Genomic DNA, 18,809 nt, shown 5'->3' with positions numbered 1-18,809 from the left:
GGCTCATATATTTGAATGTTTGATCCCTAGTTGGCAGAACTGTTTGGGAAGGACTAGGAGGTGTGTCATGAGGGGCTGAGGTTTGGAGGTTTCAGATAAGCCCACACCATTCCCAGTTAGCTCTCTCTGCCCCATGCTTGTGGATCAAGTGTGTAAGTAAGCTTCCGACTGCTGCTTCTGTGCCATGCCTGCCCACCTGCTGCTATGTTCCCTACCATGATGTCATGGACTCAACCCTCTGGAACCATGAGCCACAAATTAAATGCTTTTTAAAATTTATTTATTTATTTGAGACAGGGTTTCTCTGTGTAGCCCTGGCTGTCTTAGAGCTCATAGAGATCCCCCTGCCTCTGCCTCCCGAGTGCTGGGATTAAAAGTGTGTGCAGTCACCACCAGACTTTGTCTTTTACTTTGTCTTGGCCATGGTGTTATATCACAACAATTGAAAAGTAAGTTAGATACCTTGTAACCTTGAGATCACAAACAAGGCCGCATAACAATGTAGCTGTTCGTAAATAGTTTTGTTATTTTGTTTAGGGGATAACAAGAAAAAGTCTCTGCCTGTTCTGTCCAGAGGTATTTTTTTCTTAATGTTTTCAATACTGAGCCTGGATAAGTCAACTCCAGTAAACCCTCTGTAGACAGTGTGTGTGGCTGGCCTATTCTTCACAGCTGTGTAGTGGAGATCTTGGGTCTAAGACCAGGTTGGTTAAAGCCAAAACCTTGTATTCCCGCTTCTGTCTTCTGCATCTCATCCCTCAGCCAGCCTAACTAAGCCTCAGCTCCAGGGCCGTGTGATGGTGAAGTATGTGTTACCTGGAGTGGCAGAGACCCACCCTTTGTCAGTCAGAGCTGGTCTCTGAGTCGGGGGCTGTGCCCACATCCAGATGGGGAGGAAAAGGGAGCTGGAGAGACGAAGTCCAAAGCACACATTCAGATCCAAGGGTCTCAGCCCTGGATCCCAAGGATTTGCTGTGTGCCTCTAAAAAGAGTTCCTGTTCTTCACTGAGGACCCTTTATTGATGGAGCCCCCTCAGGAAAATGCTGTTACCTACTGTGCTGGAGACATCAGGCCCTATCTCCTCTCGTGGAGTGGCGGGTGCTGCCGTCTTTTTCAGTTTGCCTATCCAGTAGGTCACAGTAATATTTTGTACTAGTGTGTGCAAGTCCCTGATGGGGTACAGAGCAGCAATGGCGGAGAAGCCATGGTAGGGGAAACTGTTCGCAATGGAGAAGCTGAAGAGAAAGACGGAGTAGCCAAGCATGTTCCCCAATACCCTGAGGGACTCTCATTACACCCTGAAAGGTTCACCCAGCTCTCATTAGGGGACCAAGTTATTTGCCCATTATACTCCTCCTCACATGCCCATCCCCCTTGCCACAGCCAGGGCTCTCCCATGGGAAGATAGCTGTGTCAGGCTTTACTTAGCTCACGGTTCTGTGGGTTCCAGTCCCAGTGGGGCAGTTCTGTTGCTTTGGGCCCCTGGTGGGGTATGTGGTAGCTATGGTGGAGAGCCCATGTGTGGGAAACTGTTCACCACACAAGGGAGAAGCTGAAGAGGAAGATGGGGAGGCCAAGAATGTGCCCCCAATATTCTGAGGGTGTCATTAGATCCTGCCACCAAAAGGCTCCCCCATCTCTCCTTAGGGGACCAAGTCTCTCACATTCGGATCTTTGGGGATGACGGCCCAACTTTAACACTGCTTGCATGTTGTGTGCAGAGAGAGTAGGGATAGAATTGCTTGCTGTTGCCACCTCCAGAAATCCTGCAGTTGGAAAACCTAGGGCCTATCCCGGTGAGTAGAGAGGAGGGGCTGTGCCAGGCGCACCGGTGCGGATGGCAGGTGTCCCACGGTGGGACTCTGACTCCAGGTAGGAATCGCCATCTCGAATCAATCTCAGTCACCACCATTGGTTTCCCTATACTCAGATGATAAATTGGCCAAATGATGGCAACACGGCTGTCCCACCTGTCCCACCCCCTCCACCTCTTACTAGTTTGCTCATCCTCAGTGGAGCAAGGTAGACAGCAAATGTGAGTGTAATTGGGGTGTGGCATCTCAGTCTCTCCATCCTTCGGGCCCCTCCAGACCAGAAGCTCACCTGCACGTGGGGGCTGGGGACATGTCTACTGGTCCATTCTGTAGCAAGCTTTCTTGTTGGACTATCTTTGGACCTCCAGCCCGCAAATAATGACCCGGGGACTTATTAATTATGAAATCTTGACCTTAGCTTAGGTTTTCCCGCACTTAGCTCTTATAACTTAATTAACTCATATTTTTTAACTACATTCTGCAGTGTGGCTCAGTTACCTCTCAGTACGGCGCATCTGATTTGCTCTGAGTCTGCTGGAGAAATTGCTCACTTAGATTCCCCCTTCCAGTTTTTCTCTCTCTCTGCCCGGAAGTCCCGCCTATTTTCTCCTTCCTACCTATTGACCATTTAGCTCTTCCTTACACCAGTCAGAAGGCGCCTTAGGCAGAGACAAATATTCCGCACCGCTGGTCACTGCTGGGTCATCCCTTTGTGCTCTGTGAACAGGCACTCATAGACTGGAGAGGTGCAAGGGAGGGGATGAAAGGCAGCAAAGAGAGCTGGTGTCCTCCTGGAAAGTCCAGGTGTTCCGAGCAGACCACACAGAGCGTCACACTGGACCTTACGTCTGAGGGCATTGATCCTTATTTTACAGGAAGGGAAGGAAGCTGAGGCTTAAGGATGATCATCTGGGTTAGAACTCAGGGCATCTGCCTCTGCAGCCTGTGCTCCTGGCTACCCTAAGCTCTTCCCTCCTCTTCATCTGGGTTAAAACTCAGGGTATCTGCCTCTGCAGCCTGTGCTCCTGGCTACCTTAAGCTCTGCCCTCCTCTGCTCCTGCCATCAGCCCAGCTGGACTTCAGGGGCGCCCAAGCCTCTGGGCTTCTCTGGAGGTACACTAAAGGAATAGAAGGCAAGGCGTGAGGTCTTTCCCTTACGCATCCTGGACTCGCATTTCCCAGCGTGGGCAGCTGGAGGGCTCTGGCCCCCACATTGCTGTACTCCGTACTCCAGCTGGACTCTGTGATGACCTAGAAAGCTCAGAGAGGAACTTAGACCACCCTGTGAGGCACAGAGTCCCATACGGAGCCAGAGCCAGAGCGGCAGAGCCTCAAGGTCATCCAGCAGACACCCATTTAGCACCTGTGTATAACAGGCACTCACTGAGAACCTGCTATACCAGGCTTCGCTATCGCAGAAGCAGCGCTTGACGACAGTGACATACACAGCAGTCCCCTCCCTACGTCATGGAAAGCTTGTCAGTGTTCACTGTGTGACAGGGCTGTGGACTCTGAGTTGATCTCTAGGACAATTCCATGATAATCTCTCTCTCTCTCTCTCTCTCTCTCTCTCTCTCTCTCTCTCTCTCTCTCACACACACACACACACACACACACACTCTCTCTCTCTCTCTCTCTCACACACACACACACACTCTCTCTCTCCTCTCTCTCTCCTTCCCTCCCCCCTTCTTCTTCCTCCCCCCACCTCTCTCCCTCCTCTCCTCTGTGTGTGTGTGTGTGTACTGAGTGGATGTGCAGCTATACTTGTGTGTCTATGTATGTAGAGGGCATGTTAACCTCATGTCATTCCTCAAGCGTCATCCCTCTTGGGTTTTTTAAACAGGGGTTCTCACAGAACCTGGAGCTCACCAGTTAAGCTCAACTGGTTGACCAGCAAGCTCCAGGGATCCCCCTTGTCCCCACCTGGCAACACTGGGGTTACAAGCTTGCACCATGTCCCTCTTTCTGTGCGGGTTATAGGATTGACCTGGATCTCTATGCTTGTGCAGTAGGCATGTAGAGACCAAGCTGCCTCCGTGACACACACATCCTTGTATTATCAGTTTCTTCTTATATGGTTTTACATATTTGACACACAGGCAGGCCAGCTGATTCTCCAACAGTTTCCCCTCAGGGTAGCTCTGCGGTGATTCTGCACTGGCAGCTCTCAGAAGGCTGAGCTGTGGGGAGATAACCTGGGAGAAGCCAGCTGGTGCTTTCCACATTGCCCAGCTTCCTCTCTCAGCATGGTCACCCTGAGAGGCCCCAGGAAGTGGAGCCCTGTCTCTGCCTCGCTGGTTCTGAAGATCACCAGGGCTGCTCTGTGCGCCAGGCCTCCCACCAATCTCACTTCTCCTGTTGAGTGGCGAACAGAGTGCTGTGCACCTGGTGGTCCTGCAGAGATGGGAGGAGAGACTGGATTTGGGACACTCAGCCTGTTCTGGCCTGTACCCTGTACCCTACCAGAAGGTCAGGCAGGGGCACTGTTGAGCAAAGGCCAAAGCTTTCTCCATGCTGCACTGGTGGGGGGGAGCATCTCAATCAGTTAGAGCTGATCACAGATATCAGTGCTCACCAGCCATGTCCCGGGGCACACAGGGACCCAAACAGTCCTTCTCTTTCCTGTCATTTGAGGCTTAGCAGGGATGGTCCACAACCAAGGTCTCTCCTGTAGCTAGAGAGTGACCCCCAACCGCTGTCCCTTAGCTACTGTCCCCTGATTTCATTGATCTGCTCCATGGCTGCTGGGAGGAGTGGAAAAGCAGGGGGTGGGCCAGGCCCAGGCAGCCATTGCTGCTGCTGCCCTCATTTGGCAAGGTTTCTATCTCTGTTAAGGTCAGGTGCCTGGTGGCCTTAGCATGGCACTAGGAAGTCTTCTCAAGATCTTGTTGAGGGGCCTGTGGCCCTCACTGTGTGGAAGCTTGAAGAGGCAGCTGACGGCACAACGCCAAGGTTAAGCCTTTGGATTCTGCTGGATGTGTAACCTCTCGAGGTCCCATCCTGGTGCTGAGAAGAAACTAGTGGCCTAAAAGCCCCTAAGCCTGCCCTCTCTGGGAACCTCCAAGCTGGGAGCTATCTCCAGAGCCTGGATGGTGCAATCTGCCCCCCAGGCAGGAATGTGCTGGCCCTCTGAGCCAGCCTCCAGCGGTGGCAACTGCCTCCCATATGTGGCAGTCAAAGGGGGCAGGCGAACGCCCAGATGTTGTTCATTTCCCCTTGGTCATCAGCGACGTGCGTCCCTCATTGCCAGGAAGATATCCGAGATGTGCTGACTAGCCCTCTCTTTGCAGTTCCTCTTTTGAAGTTCTGGATCCTTCCCTAGGGCAGAGCAGGGACCAGGTCCTGCCCTGGTCCTCCCTAGACTGACTTACCTTAGAGCAGACTCCACGATCTTTCTCTGCCTGTGCCCCCACCCCCACCCCTGCCACCTTCTCACCCTGGGAGTCCTGAGGACGGCTGTATTAAATCTGTAGTCCACCATGACAAACCATGTTCTCATGCAAGGCATACTTCACTGGGCACACCCCAGTTATGAAGAAACTCTGCCCCAAAAAAATGTTGACATTGAAATAAGCAGTCCTTATTTCAATAAGAAGAACGACAGCCACAGATTGGAGTCAGGGTAGGTGGTAAAGGTCTCAGCTGCATAGTGATGTCACCAAGACCCTCTTGTCTGTCAGTACTGCCCAGCAGCTCCACGGATGTCTGTGAGCCTAACTCAAGGATTTCTGCTTTGTGAATGGGAAGCTGAAGCACAGGATGGTTAGAACCCTGGTTCCTGGTAACACAGGTAAGAGGGGAGGGTCAGAGCCAGGATTTGAACCTGCATTGGCACCCAAGAGCATCACTTCGGACAACCCCAGCCACTGCCACTGTGAGAATGCAAGCCAGGACTGGCAGATGCTCTGAATTTTTCCAGAAGTCCAAATTCTAGCTTTTTATGTGAAATCCCTTGATTTTATAAATGTTGGCCATCTGTCCAAATTACTCTTTTAAAAAAAAGTGTGGGGCATTCACTTGGCCTGGGTACCAAGGGCATTTTAATTTCAGGCGCACATTGTCTGCTGAGATGAACCTATCTGGGACAGCACAATGTTTTCAGGGTCCCAGGTGTCCACACAAGCCCCCAGGGAAAGAAGGCTGTGATGTGTGTCAATGTGGAGGTGACCTTAAATCCACTCAGAGTTTCCAAATGGAAAAAATAGTTGTCCCCTATTCTGGGGCCATTGGTTCCTGTCAGATGAGGTGTTGGGGCCCAATCCCAGGACGTAGATGACTCTGACCCTGGGCTCTTTGTCATTCCTTGTCCCCAGAAGAAAGAACAAACCTGCCCTTCACCTGAGACCAAAGCTGCCCGATGAGATCTTCACTCAGTGGTGGCAGAAAGCCGTGTCCCCATTCCTTGCTAGCTACCTTCTAGTCTTTCCCATGCCCCTGCCCTACATGAGACAAGGGACACATGGTGGTTCACAGTTCCACTGAGGGTCATGTCAGTGAAGGGACAGCATAGGCACTTCGGTTGTGAGTGAGCTATGTGTGGACACTCGGCTGATTTGCTGTTATGCCCCCTTAAGGTTTCAGGGCTGGGAGCTGCCACCACAAGTCTTCAAGTGGGGAAACCACAGCATCAGTGATGAAGGGACTTGTCTAAGGTCATTCATCAAACAGAGAAGCCAGTATTTCCGTCTGTTCATCTGCACACATCTATCTTTAGATACTTTAGATTTTTTTTTTTTTTTTTTTTTTTTGGTTTTTCAAGACAGGGTTTCTCTGTGGTTTTGGAGCCTGTCCTGGAACTAGCTCTTGTAGACCAGGCTGGACTTGAACTCACAGAGGTTCACCTGCCTCTGCCTCCCGAGTGCTGGGATTAATCCTCTTCAACCTGGTAAAAAGGGCTGCAGTTCCTCAGATGCTGGCTGTGTACTGGGCTCACTGGGCTCTGAGCTTATCATAGGCTCCTTTGCCCTCCAACATGGCAGCCCTGCAAGATAAGCATCATCATACCTAGAACAGCATACCTAGAACATCATACCTAGAACAGCATACCTAGAACAGCATACCTAGAACAGCATACCCAGAACATCATACCTAGAACAGCATACCTAGAGCATCATACCTAGAACAGCATACCTAGAACAGCATACCTAGAACAGCATACCTAGAACAGCATACCTAGAACAGCATACCTAGAACAGCATACCTAGAACAGCATACCTAGAACAGCATACCTAGAACAGCATACCTAGAACAGCATACCTAGAACAGCATACCTAGAACAGCATACCTAGAACAGCATACCTAGAACAGCTCAGGGTGGTAACGGATCTTGCCCAGGTTCACACAGTACTCCCCACAAGCCTTGTAACCATTGAATCTTTAGCATCTCTGAACAGAAGAAAAAAAAAAACTCAAAGGTTCAGCTTGAGTTGTGGTGACTTGAAAGAAAACTGCCCCCAAAGGGAGTAGCACTATTAGGAGGTGTGGCCTTGTTTGGAGGAAGTGTAACACTGTGGAGGCGGGCTTTGAGGTCCAATATATGCTCAAGCCATGCCCAGTGAGACAGACCACTTCCTGTTGCCTGTGAGTCGAGATGTAAGAACTCTTAGCTCCTTCTCTATCGCTATGTCTGCCTGCATGCTGCCTTGCTTCCCGCCATGATGATAATGGACTAAACCTCTGAACTGTAAGCGACCCAGCCCAGTTAAATGTTTATAAATTACCATGGTCATGGTGTCTTCACAGCAATAGAAACCCTAAGACAGCAACCATTCATTGAATGAGTGGCTGGCTTCCTCAGCACCGGGTTTCTGTGTGCATTCAGAGTCATCATAAGCCAGAGTCACCTTATAAACTGTCAAGCCAAAGTGGTCGCTGTGTTCTGTAGAGTGGACTTCCAAGTCCTAACTCATTCTCCAGGTACTGGGAGAAAGACTGGTAACTGAGAAGTCATTCAGAGTGCTCCAGCTGCTGGCCCAGGCAGAGCTGTACCTGTGGGGCCAACTGGCATTTCCACTGCGGGAAGTTGGTCTCAATTGTAGGAGATGGTTGCTCAGGGGAATCACATGGGCTGTCAACTCTGATGCTCCAAGGAAGCTCATGAGGTTGCAATTAGAGCCCAGATGCGCTCATTTATAAATATGTGCCTCATCTGGGATTGGGAGGGATTCAGTCAGGATCCACCTGACATAGAGAAGAACCTGGGGTTTCCTCGGAGTGCCATGAAGGGCAGTGAAGGTGGTGCTGCGGGCCCCTCTGTCCTGCAGGAGCATAGTTGCCCACTGGGCTCTTCCTATCCAGGGAGCTGGGTCTCTTCCGATTGCAGGCTGACAGAGGAGCCTTAGCTGGAGCGGAAAGCTCCTTTCTTCGGAGCGGTGAGGGAGCCAAGCCCCAGGAGGGCCTGGAAGGGCTTCAGAAGGTTTTCAGCCTTTTGGAGCTAGTGAGGTTCCTGGCTGCCACTTCCCACTAGGAATCTCATTGTTTATTTATTTTTCTCCCTCTGCTTCTGTATTAGTCAGAAACTGTTCAGTTGCAAGTGACAGAAACGCTAACTCAATGTGGCTTGAGAAGAGCGTGCTGGCCTCTGGGGTGGACCAGGTGGGATGGAGACGCCTTCGAAATGCAGACGTAGCTCCTGGCTCTGCTCTGAAAGGTCTTCATCCTTGGGAGGTTCTTGGTTTGTGCAGCCTTCATCAGCCTCCACCATCCACAGCTTCCCAGGTCCAAAGTGCAGAAAAGAAAACACGCATGAGATACCACACACACTACACACCACAAACTCACACACCACACACACATGCCCACACCACACACAAAAAAACATATACACCACACAAACACATTTCATACCAAACACACACATGCCTACACCATATACCACACCACACAAAGAACATATACACCACACACACACCACATAGCACACAAACGACACATATACCACACCACACACACACACACACACACACACACTACATGCCACACCACATACCCCCCAACACTCACACCACACAAAACGACACATATGCCTATTGACTTAGGAAGAAGAAAAATCTCAAGACGAGTTTCTGTTGGGACGCATGCCTGTGTCTGGACCAGCAGTGACTAAGGTCAAGGGCACATGGTGAGCTGCTCAAGTCATAATAGGTGTCAAAGTGTAGGTGGCGCCACATGCACCTCAAAAGTCAGGCCGACTTGAAGATCAGCGTTTGCCAGAAAATATGCCGGTGGCCACCAGTGGCCGCTTTGCCTTGGGGAAGACCTGTGCACCCCCCTACCTGCCGCTGTCTTTGTCCTGACCACCATTTCTCATCCAAAGTCACATTCCACAGCTGTATCTCACTGGCCTAGGGGAGCCAGAGCAGAGCCTGGACCAGAAAGCACATGCCTGGTGGCCTTCTTCTTCGCTCAGAGAAAGGAGACTGGAGCAAGGAAGACATTGTGAAATGCCCAGTGTGTTTATTTTAGATTTGGACCCAAACAAACCACTTCCTGCGCCTCACTGGGACTCTGATACAGTCAAGTTTAAGAACCAGTATGTGTGGCTCCTTCTGGAGCAGCCCTGTCAAAACTCGAGTGGTCATTGATTCTCTTTCATAAAGTGAGCATTTGGGTTCCTTCACCCATGACCTTGAGGGGACCCCATTGCTCTTTCTAATAAATCAAGAAAGGTGTGATAAAGACCTGGGAAGTACACTTGGCACGGGAGATCACTTCCTAAATATAACCTCAGCAGCACAGACACTGAGAGAAACAATTAATAAATGGGACCTCCTGAAACTGAGAAGCTTCTGTAAAGCAAAGGACACGGTCAACAAAACAAAATGACAGCCTACAGAATGGGAAAAGATCTTCACTAACCCCACATCAGACAGAGGGCTGATCTCCAAAATATACAAAGAACTCAAGAAATTGGCCTTCAAAAGAACAAATAATCTAATAAAAAAAAATGGAGTACAGACCTAAACAGAGAACTCTCAACAGATGAATCTAAAATGGCTGAAAGACACTTAAGGAAATGCTCAACATCCTTAGTCATCAGAGAAATGCAAATCAAAACAACTCTGAGATTCCATCTTACACCTGTAAGAATGGCCAAGATCAAAAACACTGATGACAACTTGTGCTGGAGAGGATGAGGGGTACAGGGAACACTCCTGCATTGCTGGTGGGAGTGCAAACTTGTACAATGTGTACAGCTGCTTTGGAAATCAGTATGGTGATTTCTCAGAAAATTAGGAAACAACCTACCTCAAAACCCAGCAACACCACTTTTGGGTGTATACTCAAAGGATGCTCAGTCGTACCACAAAGACGTGTTCAACTGCGTTCATAGCAGCATTATTCATAATAGACAACCTGGAAACAACCTAAATTCCCCTAAACCAAAGAATGGATAAAGAAGATGTGGTACATTTATACAATGGAGTACTGCATAGCAGGAAAAAATAATGACATCGTGACATTTGCAGGCAAATGGATGGAGCTAGAAAACAACATATTGAGTGAGGTATCCCAGACTTAGAAAGACAAATATAATATGTACTCACTCATAAGTGGCTTTTAGACATAAAGCCAAGAAAAACAGCATGCAATTCACAATTCCAGAAAACCTAGACAACAAAGAGGACTCTAAGAGAGACATACATACATACATACATCTACATGGGAAGTAGAAAAAGACAAGATCTTCTGAGTAAATTGGGAGCATGGGGACCATGGGAGAGAGCATAAGGGGAGGGGGCGGAGGGAGGGGAGCGGAGAAAAGCATATAGCTCAATAAAAACAATTTTAAAAAAATAAAATAAAAATTTCAAAAGATGCCATTACAACCTTGGAGCACCAGAGGGCACTGTAGCCAATTTCTGGGTCAGGGAAGCAGCCAGAAACTAAACCACAGCCATCACAAAGGTGGGAGGCTTGTGTGTAAGCACATGGGCGTGTGTGCGCACGCGCACACACACACACATATCATGTGCCTACATTCTGATTCTCAGAGTCAGGGGACAGTTCCTGAAGGATCCTTTTGCCCTCAGCATGTTCAGTCAACATCCTCCAAAGACTGGCTCTAGTAGGGAGTTCCTTAGGTTCGCGAGGCTTTTTTCTTTTCCTCTTGCAAAATGGCAACACCCCCACATCAGGGCATCTTGGCCCACAGATGCAGTTTGCAGGGCAAACCCCACCTTGTGCTCTGATGAGAGAATGTAACTTGCAGTTTGTCCAAGTTTCCTTGGGATCACTGAGTCCGCTGAGTTGCCCTTCATTGCTGGGTGGCAGCTTGGCTCTGAGGCTTCCCTGGCACACAGCACGAGACGCGCACCCTCATCTCGAGCAACACCACTGTGCTTCCCAGCATGGAAAGCCTTGGTGCCTGGGCAAGGCCGTGACCTAAACCAGGTGTATTGCTGTGCACCGCACCCCCGTGTCTGCGCTCTGTGCTCTGGCACCTAGTTTGAGATCTTCGGGCAAGGGGGCTGGAGGTTAAAATACACAAACACACACAGACAGAGACAGCGACACGGGTCATCCTTGAATTCCCCAAGAAGGCCCCCTTTATTGTGTTCAGGGGCAGATTATATAGAGATAACAACGTCCTAGCCAAACCCACCAGAAACCACTCTCCTGCCATCAGGAACTCCTGAAGGTCTCGTGCTCAGAGCAGCACTCAGATCGGGGGATCAGGATCCCAACAGTGTATGAGATTTTCTTCTCCTCCCATTACAGCCCTGGGTTCATGTGGTGGCTGTACCAGTGCCTTTCTCAAGATTCCTCTGCCACAGGGAGCAGCCAAGGCTCCTGCCATCAAAACTGAAACCCAAACAGGGTGGACAGAGGAGAGAAGAGCAATGTGGACCCTTCCGGGCATGGCCCATGACACGCCCACTCCTATCTCACTGACCATGGTAGACATGGGACCGCTTTTCAAGAGGGTCTGAGCAATGTAATTTCTGAGACAAATCGTGCTGAACATCGGGGGTCCGTTCCTGAAGACAAGGATGCAGATGCAGGAGGTGACTAGCAGAGAGCCTGGGGTGGGGGGGGCTCTCCACTGCTCCCAAACCCCCCAGCTCGCGAATCTGTTTCCTTCCCTACCCATGACCTAAACCTGAGGGCAGAATGGGGCTTAGGAAGGGGATCTGGAAGAAAGGGGGAATAAAGAACACATCTTTATGAGACTAGAGATGGCTCAGTGATTAAGATTAAGGCTACTCTCTTTTAGGGGACCCTGGTTCAGTTCCCAGGACCCATGTGGCAGGCTCACAACTGTTAACTCCAGTCCCAGGGAACCCAATGTCCTCTTCTGACGTCGGTGGCACACGGCATGCACGTGATGCACAAACATACATGCAGGCAAAATGTTGACACCCGCAAAATAATAAAATAATCTTGAAGGAAAAAAAATAATAATAATCTTGAAGGAAAAAATGCAGCTCTTCCATGCTCTTGTACAGCAGAGAAGCTAAGTTTCTTTTTCTTTAAATGGATTTTTGTTTTGAACTGTTTCAAGTCTATACTAAAAAGTAAAAGTTAATGTGATAAATATCCCAGTGTGTATGTGTATGTTTGTGTTACAGGCACACGTGTGCATGGCCATGTGGAGGCCAGGGGTCAACACTGGGTGTCTTCCTCAATTCGGTCTCTACCCTGTTTGTTTGTTTGTTTCGGTCAGGGTCTCTTGCTGAACCCAGAGCTCTCGAATTTGGCTAGACCTGCTAGCAAGCTCCAGGAAATCCTCCTGCCTCTACATCCCTGGCACTGGAATTACAACCACACTCTACACTAACTGGCTTTTTGTGTGGGTGCTAGAGATCAGAACTCGGGGCCTCCTGCTTTCGTAGAAGGCACTTTACTGGCCCAGCCATCTTCCCACCCACCCACCCACCCATTTTGACCAGTTCTTTCCAAGTACACTTCTGCATCAAATTTTAGGAAGTTAAAAAACAAATGAGGTCTCAAGTCTTCTTTCCCATCCCCTCTCCCACATCTGCACATGAGTACCCCCATACTGAATTAAATGTGCATGCACCCTTATATGTCTCTCATTCTTCGGATGCCTCGTGTATAGGCAGGGCGACAGATCATAGTTCTGCTGTTGAACTCAGATGGTAACTTGTACGTGACTCACCCACACACTTGCTCTTTCTTCTCCGCGTTGGCTTTGGGCTGCGTCCGCAGTGATAACCAACCCTGCCTCAGCCGTTTATCATGGCCGTGCTGTGTGTGGGGGGCACGGCTCTGGCGTATGACTACACCACCACGTATTTATCTGTCCTCCCCAAAGTGGGTTCTCTTTTGTGACTGTGCTATTAAGCCGCGCCGCAGTAAGCATCTCTGTCAGGGTCTCTTGGCGCAGATATGCAAGAGTTTCTCGGCTTTGTGGTTTCCCGAGGGAGTCTGTGACCGGCAGTGACAGATCACCTGGTAGATTCTCGAGTCTTACCCTAGACCTCCTGTAATGATTTGGATCTGAAATGGCTCTCCCAGCTTGGCGTTTTGAACGGTGCTCCCTAGCTGGGGAAACTATTTTGAGAGGCTGGAACTGTCAGGATGTGGGAGCCGCATAGTAGAAGTCTGTCACTAAAGGCAGCCTTTGGAAATCTTCCCCTCTCCCACTCTGTGTGTCCTGACCCACTGTGATGGGAGCAGCCTCCACCATGTGCCCCCACAGCCATGAACTCCCTGCTCCTCCATGGCTTCTCTGCCATCAGTGATGGATCTGCTTTAAAACTTTGGGCTCAGATAAACCTCTCCTCCCTGACAATTGTCCCTGTAGCTACTAGGGGATGGAGGGACAGCTCCCTAAATCACCCGTGGGGCATTGAGAAGTTCCCGTAATCTCAACTCTGATAAAATTGGGCCCTTGACTTCAACACAGAGAGGCATTTCAGGGCAGTCTAGCATGGGTGGAGGTGGAGTTTGTTAGAAATAGAAAGGGGCTCAGAGAAAGCTTATGGGGTGCTTCTAAAAAACAGAGTCACACTGAAGTGCCCTAATGGTGACAGTGTAAAGGACTTTGGGAGCTTTTGAAAATTGATTGTGGAGGGGAAGGGAAATGGGAAACGGGGAGCAGTTGGAAATTTTAAGTAAAAAAGAATAAAAAAATAAATAAATAAATAATAAAAAAATAAATTAAAAAAAAAGAAAGAAAATTGATTGTGCTCTCTCTCTCTCTCTCTGTCTCGTGTGTGTGTGTGTGTGTGTGTGATGCACATCCATTCAGAGAGCAGAAGAGGACATCGAGTATCATCCTCTACTGCCTTCCATTTTGTCTCTTCAAGACAGAACCTCTCACTGAACTTGGAGCCCTCATTGGCTAGGCTGGCTGCCCATCAGGCTCCTGAATCCACCTGTTTCCACCGTTCAGCGCTGGAGCTGCTTGGCTAGTCCTGGCTCTTATGTGGTGCTGAAGATTGGACTTCAGATTCTCTTTCTTCGATACTGTCAGCAAGCGCTTGCTAGTGCTCTTGTCCATTAAGCCATCTCCCCAGTCCCTGCTGAGTGGGTTCACAAGGTGCCTGACCCTCCCTATGTCTATTCCCTCTCCTGATCATTGATGATCATTAAATTTCTGGGGTGTCTCTGGGGTGTCTTGGGTGGAATTATAATCTGATAAAAACCACGAGCCACTGGAGCTGCTCAAGGAGGTCCTAGAAAATTTCAGGTTTCCAGCTGGAAGGAGAAAAGGTAGATGCTGGTGATTGTATTGAGATTGATGTTTCTCTGCTGGTGAGTCTGCAGAGTGCGGGGCTCCTTTCCTGTCTCACATCCCCATGTTTTTCTCTATCTTGCCTCAGCATCACCACGGTAACTAATCACAGAGCCATTCTGGAGTGGAGGTCAGATGTCAAACTATTGGGTGTGAGAAGGCATGTCTTCAGATTTACTGGATGCTACTAAACTTTTTTCCAGGACTTACACCAGTAAAGGGAGAAGTTTCCTTTCGTTCCCGTCTGTCTTTGGTGTCATTCAAGTCAAGCAGGTTTTGCTGAGTGGGAGAACCTGCCTCCATCTGGGTCTGGTGGTATGGCTCTCTCTAGTCTGGGGCCCTCTGGTAACTTCACGCTTTCTCTTGGGTGTCAGCTGCCTGCAGCTTTGGAAACCCCAAGTCTTTATTCTTCTGTCCCAATTCTACACATTCTTTTCCTGGAGCAAGTGCGCTGAGGGTACTTGCCCGGTACCCAGGATGTGTCACGGGGTACACATCTGTTACAGTGTGGCCCTGTGAGGGCCACATCAGCCAGCTCCTCCAGAGTAAGTGACAGAACTAGGGTGACGAGGTGCAAGGCTCTCGGGTTTCTGGGTTGGGAGATAGGAGAGAGAGGCAGAAACCCAGCAAGACTAAGCAGAGACCATGGATGTTCCCAATGTTCCTTACTGTGTACCAGGCATAACATATCATCCAGGCTTTGCAGGGACTGCTCTGCTGACAGGAGGAAGGGTGGCCCCTCTAGGGAGGTTCTAGCACCTCATACATCAAAAGTATCTCAGTGAGGAAGATACACACGGATGGGAACAGAAGGGCTGGAAGGTGGAGAGCCAAGGATGTCCTCTTCTGAGGACCCATGGCCTTGGGTCAACCAGAGTGGGTAACCAGCTCATCCAGTGTCTCAGCTCAATGAGATATGAAAACAGAGCAATTCAGTGCTCTCTGGGCAGCTTCACTGTCCTTTGATCAAATCCCGACTCTTCCCACTGCCCATCCTCAGCGGTCTCCACTGTTCCCTCTCTTCCGGGCACCTGCCTCTGCAAGACATAAGCAGACCCTATGGCCTGCCTAGCTCCTCCATGGATCCCTTGCAGCAAGCTCCTCACGCTTGCCATGAAGTCTGGGGGCTTTCTGCTGCCGTTCTCTGCCTCCCTCCCCCAGGTTCCTCTGCTCAGAGAGGTACAAGGAAGGGCTGGCAGCAGGGCTGGGCATGAAGACTCCACTCCAAACTATTGCTCATCTTCTCCCCAGCTTTGCAGCCTTGTTCATCCTTCATCCTTCCTCCCCTTGACTTCCTGAACCCAATGGTGACAGGAGCTTTTGTAATGCAGAGACTGGAGTATTGTTCAGGAACTGAGAAAGAAGGTGATGGTCTCACCGGTCCCCATGTGTGCAACTCACACACACACACACACACACACACAAACACAATACTATTTTAGTAAAGAGTAAGTGTGTCTGTAATCGAAAAGTCCAGGTAGCAGTGTCTGAGCAAAGTAGACATTGATTTCTGTGGTATCAGCAGTCTATAAATGCCTACCTCTATGTCCCATTCACCAGATTTTGATCACATGATATCTAGTAGTCAGAGATGGTCAGAAATGTTGTCTTCTATTGCATCCAGTTAATAGCCCATGAGTCCATCTAAGTAGTTCACATGTGTGATTTGGCTATCTTTCTCCCGTCTGGTCTGTCTGCAGCAGGCACCGGTCTGGGGGCCAACTGCACGGGCTGTGTCATATGCTCGGAGGAGAATGGCTGTTCCACCTGCCAGCAGAGGCTCTTCCTGTTCATCCGCCGGGAAGGGATCCGTCAGTATGGCAAGTGTGTGCACGACTGTCCCCTCGGCTTCTTCGGAATCCGTGGCCAGGAGGCCAACAGGTGCAAGAGTACGTGTCTCCTCCCACGTAGGCAAGCTTAGGTAGAGTTACCCTGCATTCCACCCTCTCCCCACACATACCCTGGGAGGAAGCAGAAGCATGCCCAAGCCCAAGCTTGCTGGTTTTAGCCAACCCTGAAGTCCCAGGCCAGGTCGTCTCCTCTCCGTGAGCTCTAAGAGGACACCAGCAGGTCTCAGCACAAGCAGCGCAGGGAACCTCCACTTGTATCTAGGTTCTACATGACCGCCAGCAGCTTACTCACCTCCTCCGGGTCTAGCTCTAGTAGGAAAGCAGCCCTGGCCTTTTTTCCATTTTGGCTGTGACCTAGGACAAATCATCACTGATCTCGAAGTCTTGTGGGTAAAGGGCAAGGGAGCTTCACTCCCGGCCCAGAATGGCTATGATGCCTAGCGTATCACTTCCTGTGCTCAACCTCAGCTTAGATGAGAAAGGAAGGCCTCTCCTATGCAGCCCAGCTCATCAGTTTCCAAGTCTGAGCTGCCGACAAGATGAGTCCATACCCCGGTGGGCTGCACAGAGACCTCCCTCCTCAGGCAGGCCCATGACTTATGGTGTCTCTGGCTCTGTTGCAGAATGTGGGGCTACATGCGAGAGCTGTTTCAGCCAGGACTTCTGTATCCGGTGCAAAAGGCGGTTTCATCTATACAAAGGGAAGTGCCTGCCCACCTGTCCGCCAGGCACTTTGACCCACCAGAGTACCCGGGAATGCCAGGGTGAGTGAGACACTGGCCACCTGCCCTAGCCTTGGGGAGATGTCGGGAGACCTGGAAACAGTCAATGAGATATTATGGGGTGATGGGCAGCCTGGCCCCATGTTGGTACACAGAGAATCTCCAAGGCTCTAGTGCCACTGTGACCACCAACTCTTGACATCACTGTTATTACCAAGGGTGTTCTCACCAGTCAGGCAACAAGGAACAGTGTTACCGTAGCTTCTTAGACAGTCACTTCCTCTGTGTCCCAGGGCTTCTCTGAAGATTTTTAAAAGTAACAACACAGGGCCAGGCAAGTGGCTCTATGAGAAAAGGGCAGATCCCCGGCACCCACATAAAAGCAGTGCATACTCTCTGTAACCCCAACACTGTGAGAGACAGGTGGACCCCTGGGGTGGCCGAGAGCTCCGCCCTCACACTTCAGTAGGAGACAGAAGGGACATGCAATTGGTATGTAGCACGTTAGGTGCGGTATCGCTGCAAGGGATGCTGACGCACCAGTCACTCCCTGCATCTTTCTTCCTTGGTGTGGCCCCTGGGTTGTCTCTGAATCTGCACTCCCATGCAGGACCAGAAAATATAAGACAGCAATCTGCAAAATGCCTCTGCTGCTCAAGGCCCTTCTGTGGCTCCTGCTAGCCTCTGGCAGAGTCCTGGCCAATCAGGTTCCCTGTCTATAACCTCTTCACACATCTTCCTACTCTTCCAGGCTGGGCCTGCCTATCTTAGGTCAGTATCCTGGGGACTTTGTGGGGTTTCCACTCACTGGAAGCACCTCCTACTTCTCCTTCCCACCCACTGGACAGTCAGTACCACAGCATCCTCTGGAAGAAGGCTTCCTGGACCCAAGGGTGTGGCCCATTCCTCTTCTGGGCTCCCATAGCCTCTGTACCCTCTAGAATTGCACAAAGCACCCCTGCCTTCCTGGTGCAGTATCTCAACAGAATGCATTCTGGGAGGGAGGCAGGTGCATTCTGGGAGGCAGGCGGGTGTCTCCTCTGCAACTGCCCTTCTGTACATATAACCCTGGGTCTCACAGTAGGTGATCAGTCTTGACTTGTCAGGTGACTCCACTGGGTAGTGGCAGCATGGGTACCTCGGGTCTAGGGACCTGTTCCCACCCTGCTCTGTATACCAGTTCCTGCTCCAGGCCTCAGCACCTAAGACTGCAAGGTGGGACATTCACTGTCCCCAGAGCTGGGTGCTGCCTCCTGCTCAGAAGTGATTGGAATGATTCTGAAATTTCCTTTTCTGAGAACTTTCTGTCCATCACCTCATTGTCCCTCACAATAGCACTGGGTGGCTTTGACCTTCTACAGTTGTTAAAAGGCATATGGTCAAGTTCAAAGCTAGAACCCTGATCCTGAGGACATTTTAGCAGTCAGCTACCTCTGTGTCTGTCCCTAATCCCTGCCCCTTTCTGAATTCCAGCCACTTGGGCTCTCAGATCCTGCCAGCCATGGGAGGCTTAATTCAACTCTGTTACCTCCCCTGGGAAACCTTCTGCTTCGCTGGCAGGAGCCGGCTCTGGCTTCTAGCACAGCCTTGGTGGGGGTCTTTGCAGGATCCTGCAAACAGCATTCTCTATGCGTGTTCTCTGCATCCAGCAATACGCTGAGTCCCTTGCAGGCAGAGCTCCTCAGATCCCTGGTCCTTGAAGCCAACAGGCAAACA

At 50.2% G+C, this 18,809-nt stretch overlaps 1 protein-coding gene across 1 annotated transcript in view; it reads left to right on the top strand.

The window, feature by feature from the left end:
* Rspo4 (R-spondin 4) overlaps positions 1-18,809 on the top strand; it is a 32,398-nt gene that overhangs the window by 9,929 nt on the left and 3,660 nt on the right. Inside the window, exons 2-3 of the mRNA XM_057782025.1 lie at positions 16,222-16,410; positions 16,995-17,135. Coding sequence (XP_057638008.1) covers positions 16,222-16,410; positions 16,995-17,135 — 330 coding nt within the window. The remainder of the gene's footprint in view (positions 1-16,221; positions 16,411-16,994; positions 17,136-18,809) is intronic.

The sequence above is a fragment of the Chionomys nivalis genome, chromosome 9, assembly GCF_950005125.1.
Source record: "Chionomys nivalis chromosome 9, mChiNiv1.1, whole genome shotgun sequence".
NCBI lineage: Eukaryota > Metazoa > Chordata > Mammalia > Rodentia > Cricetidae > Chionomys > Chionomys nivalis.
This window is presented reverse-complemented; position numbering and strand designations above follow the sequence as displayed.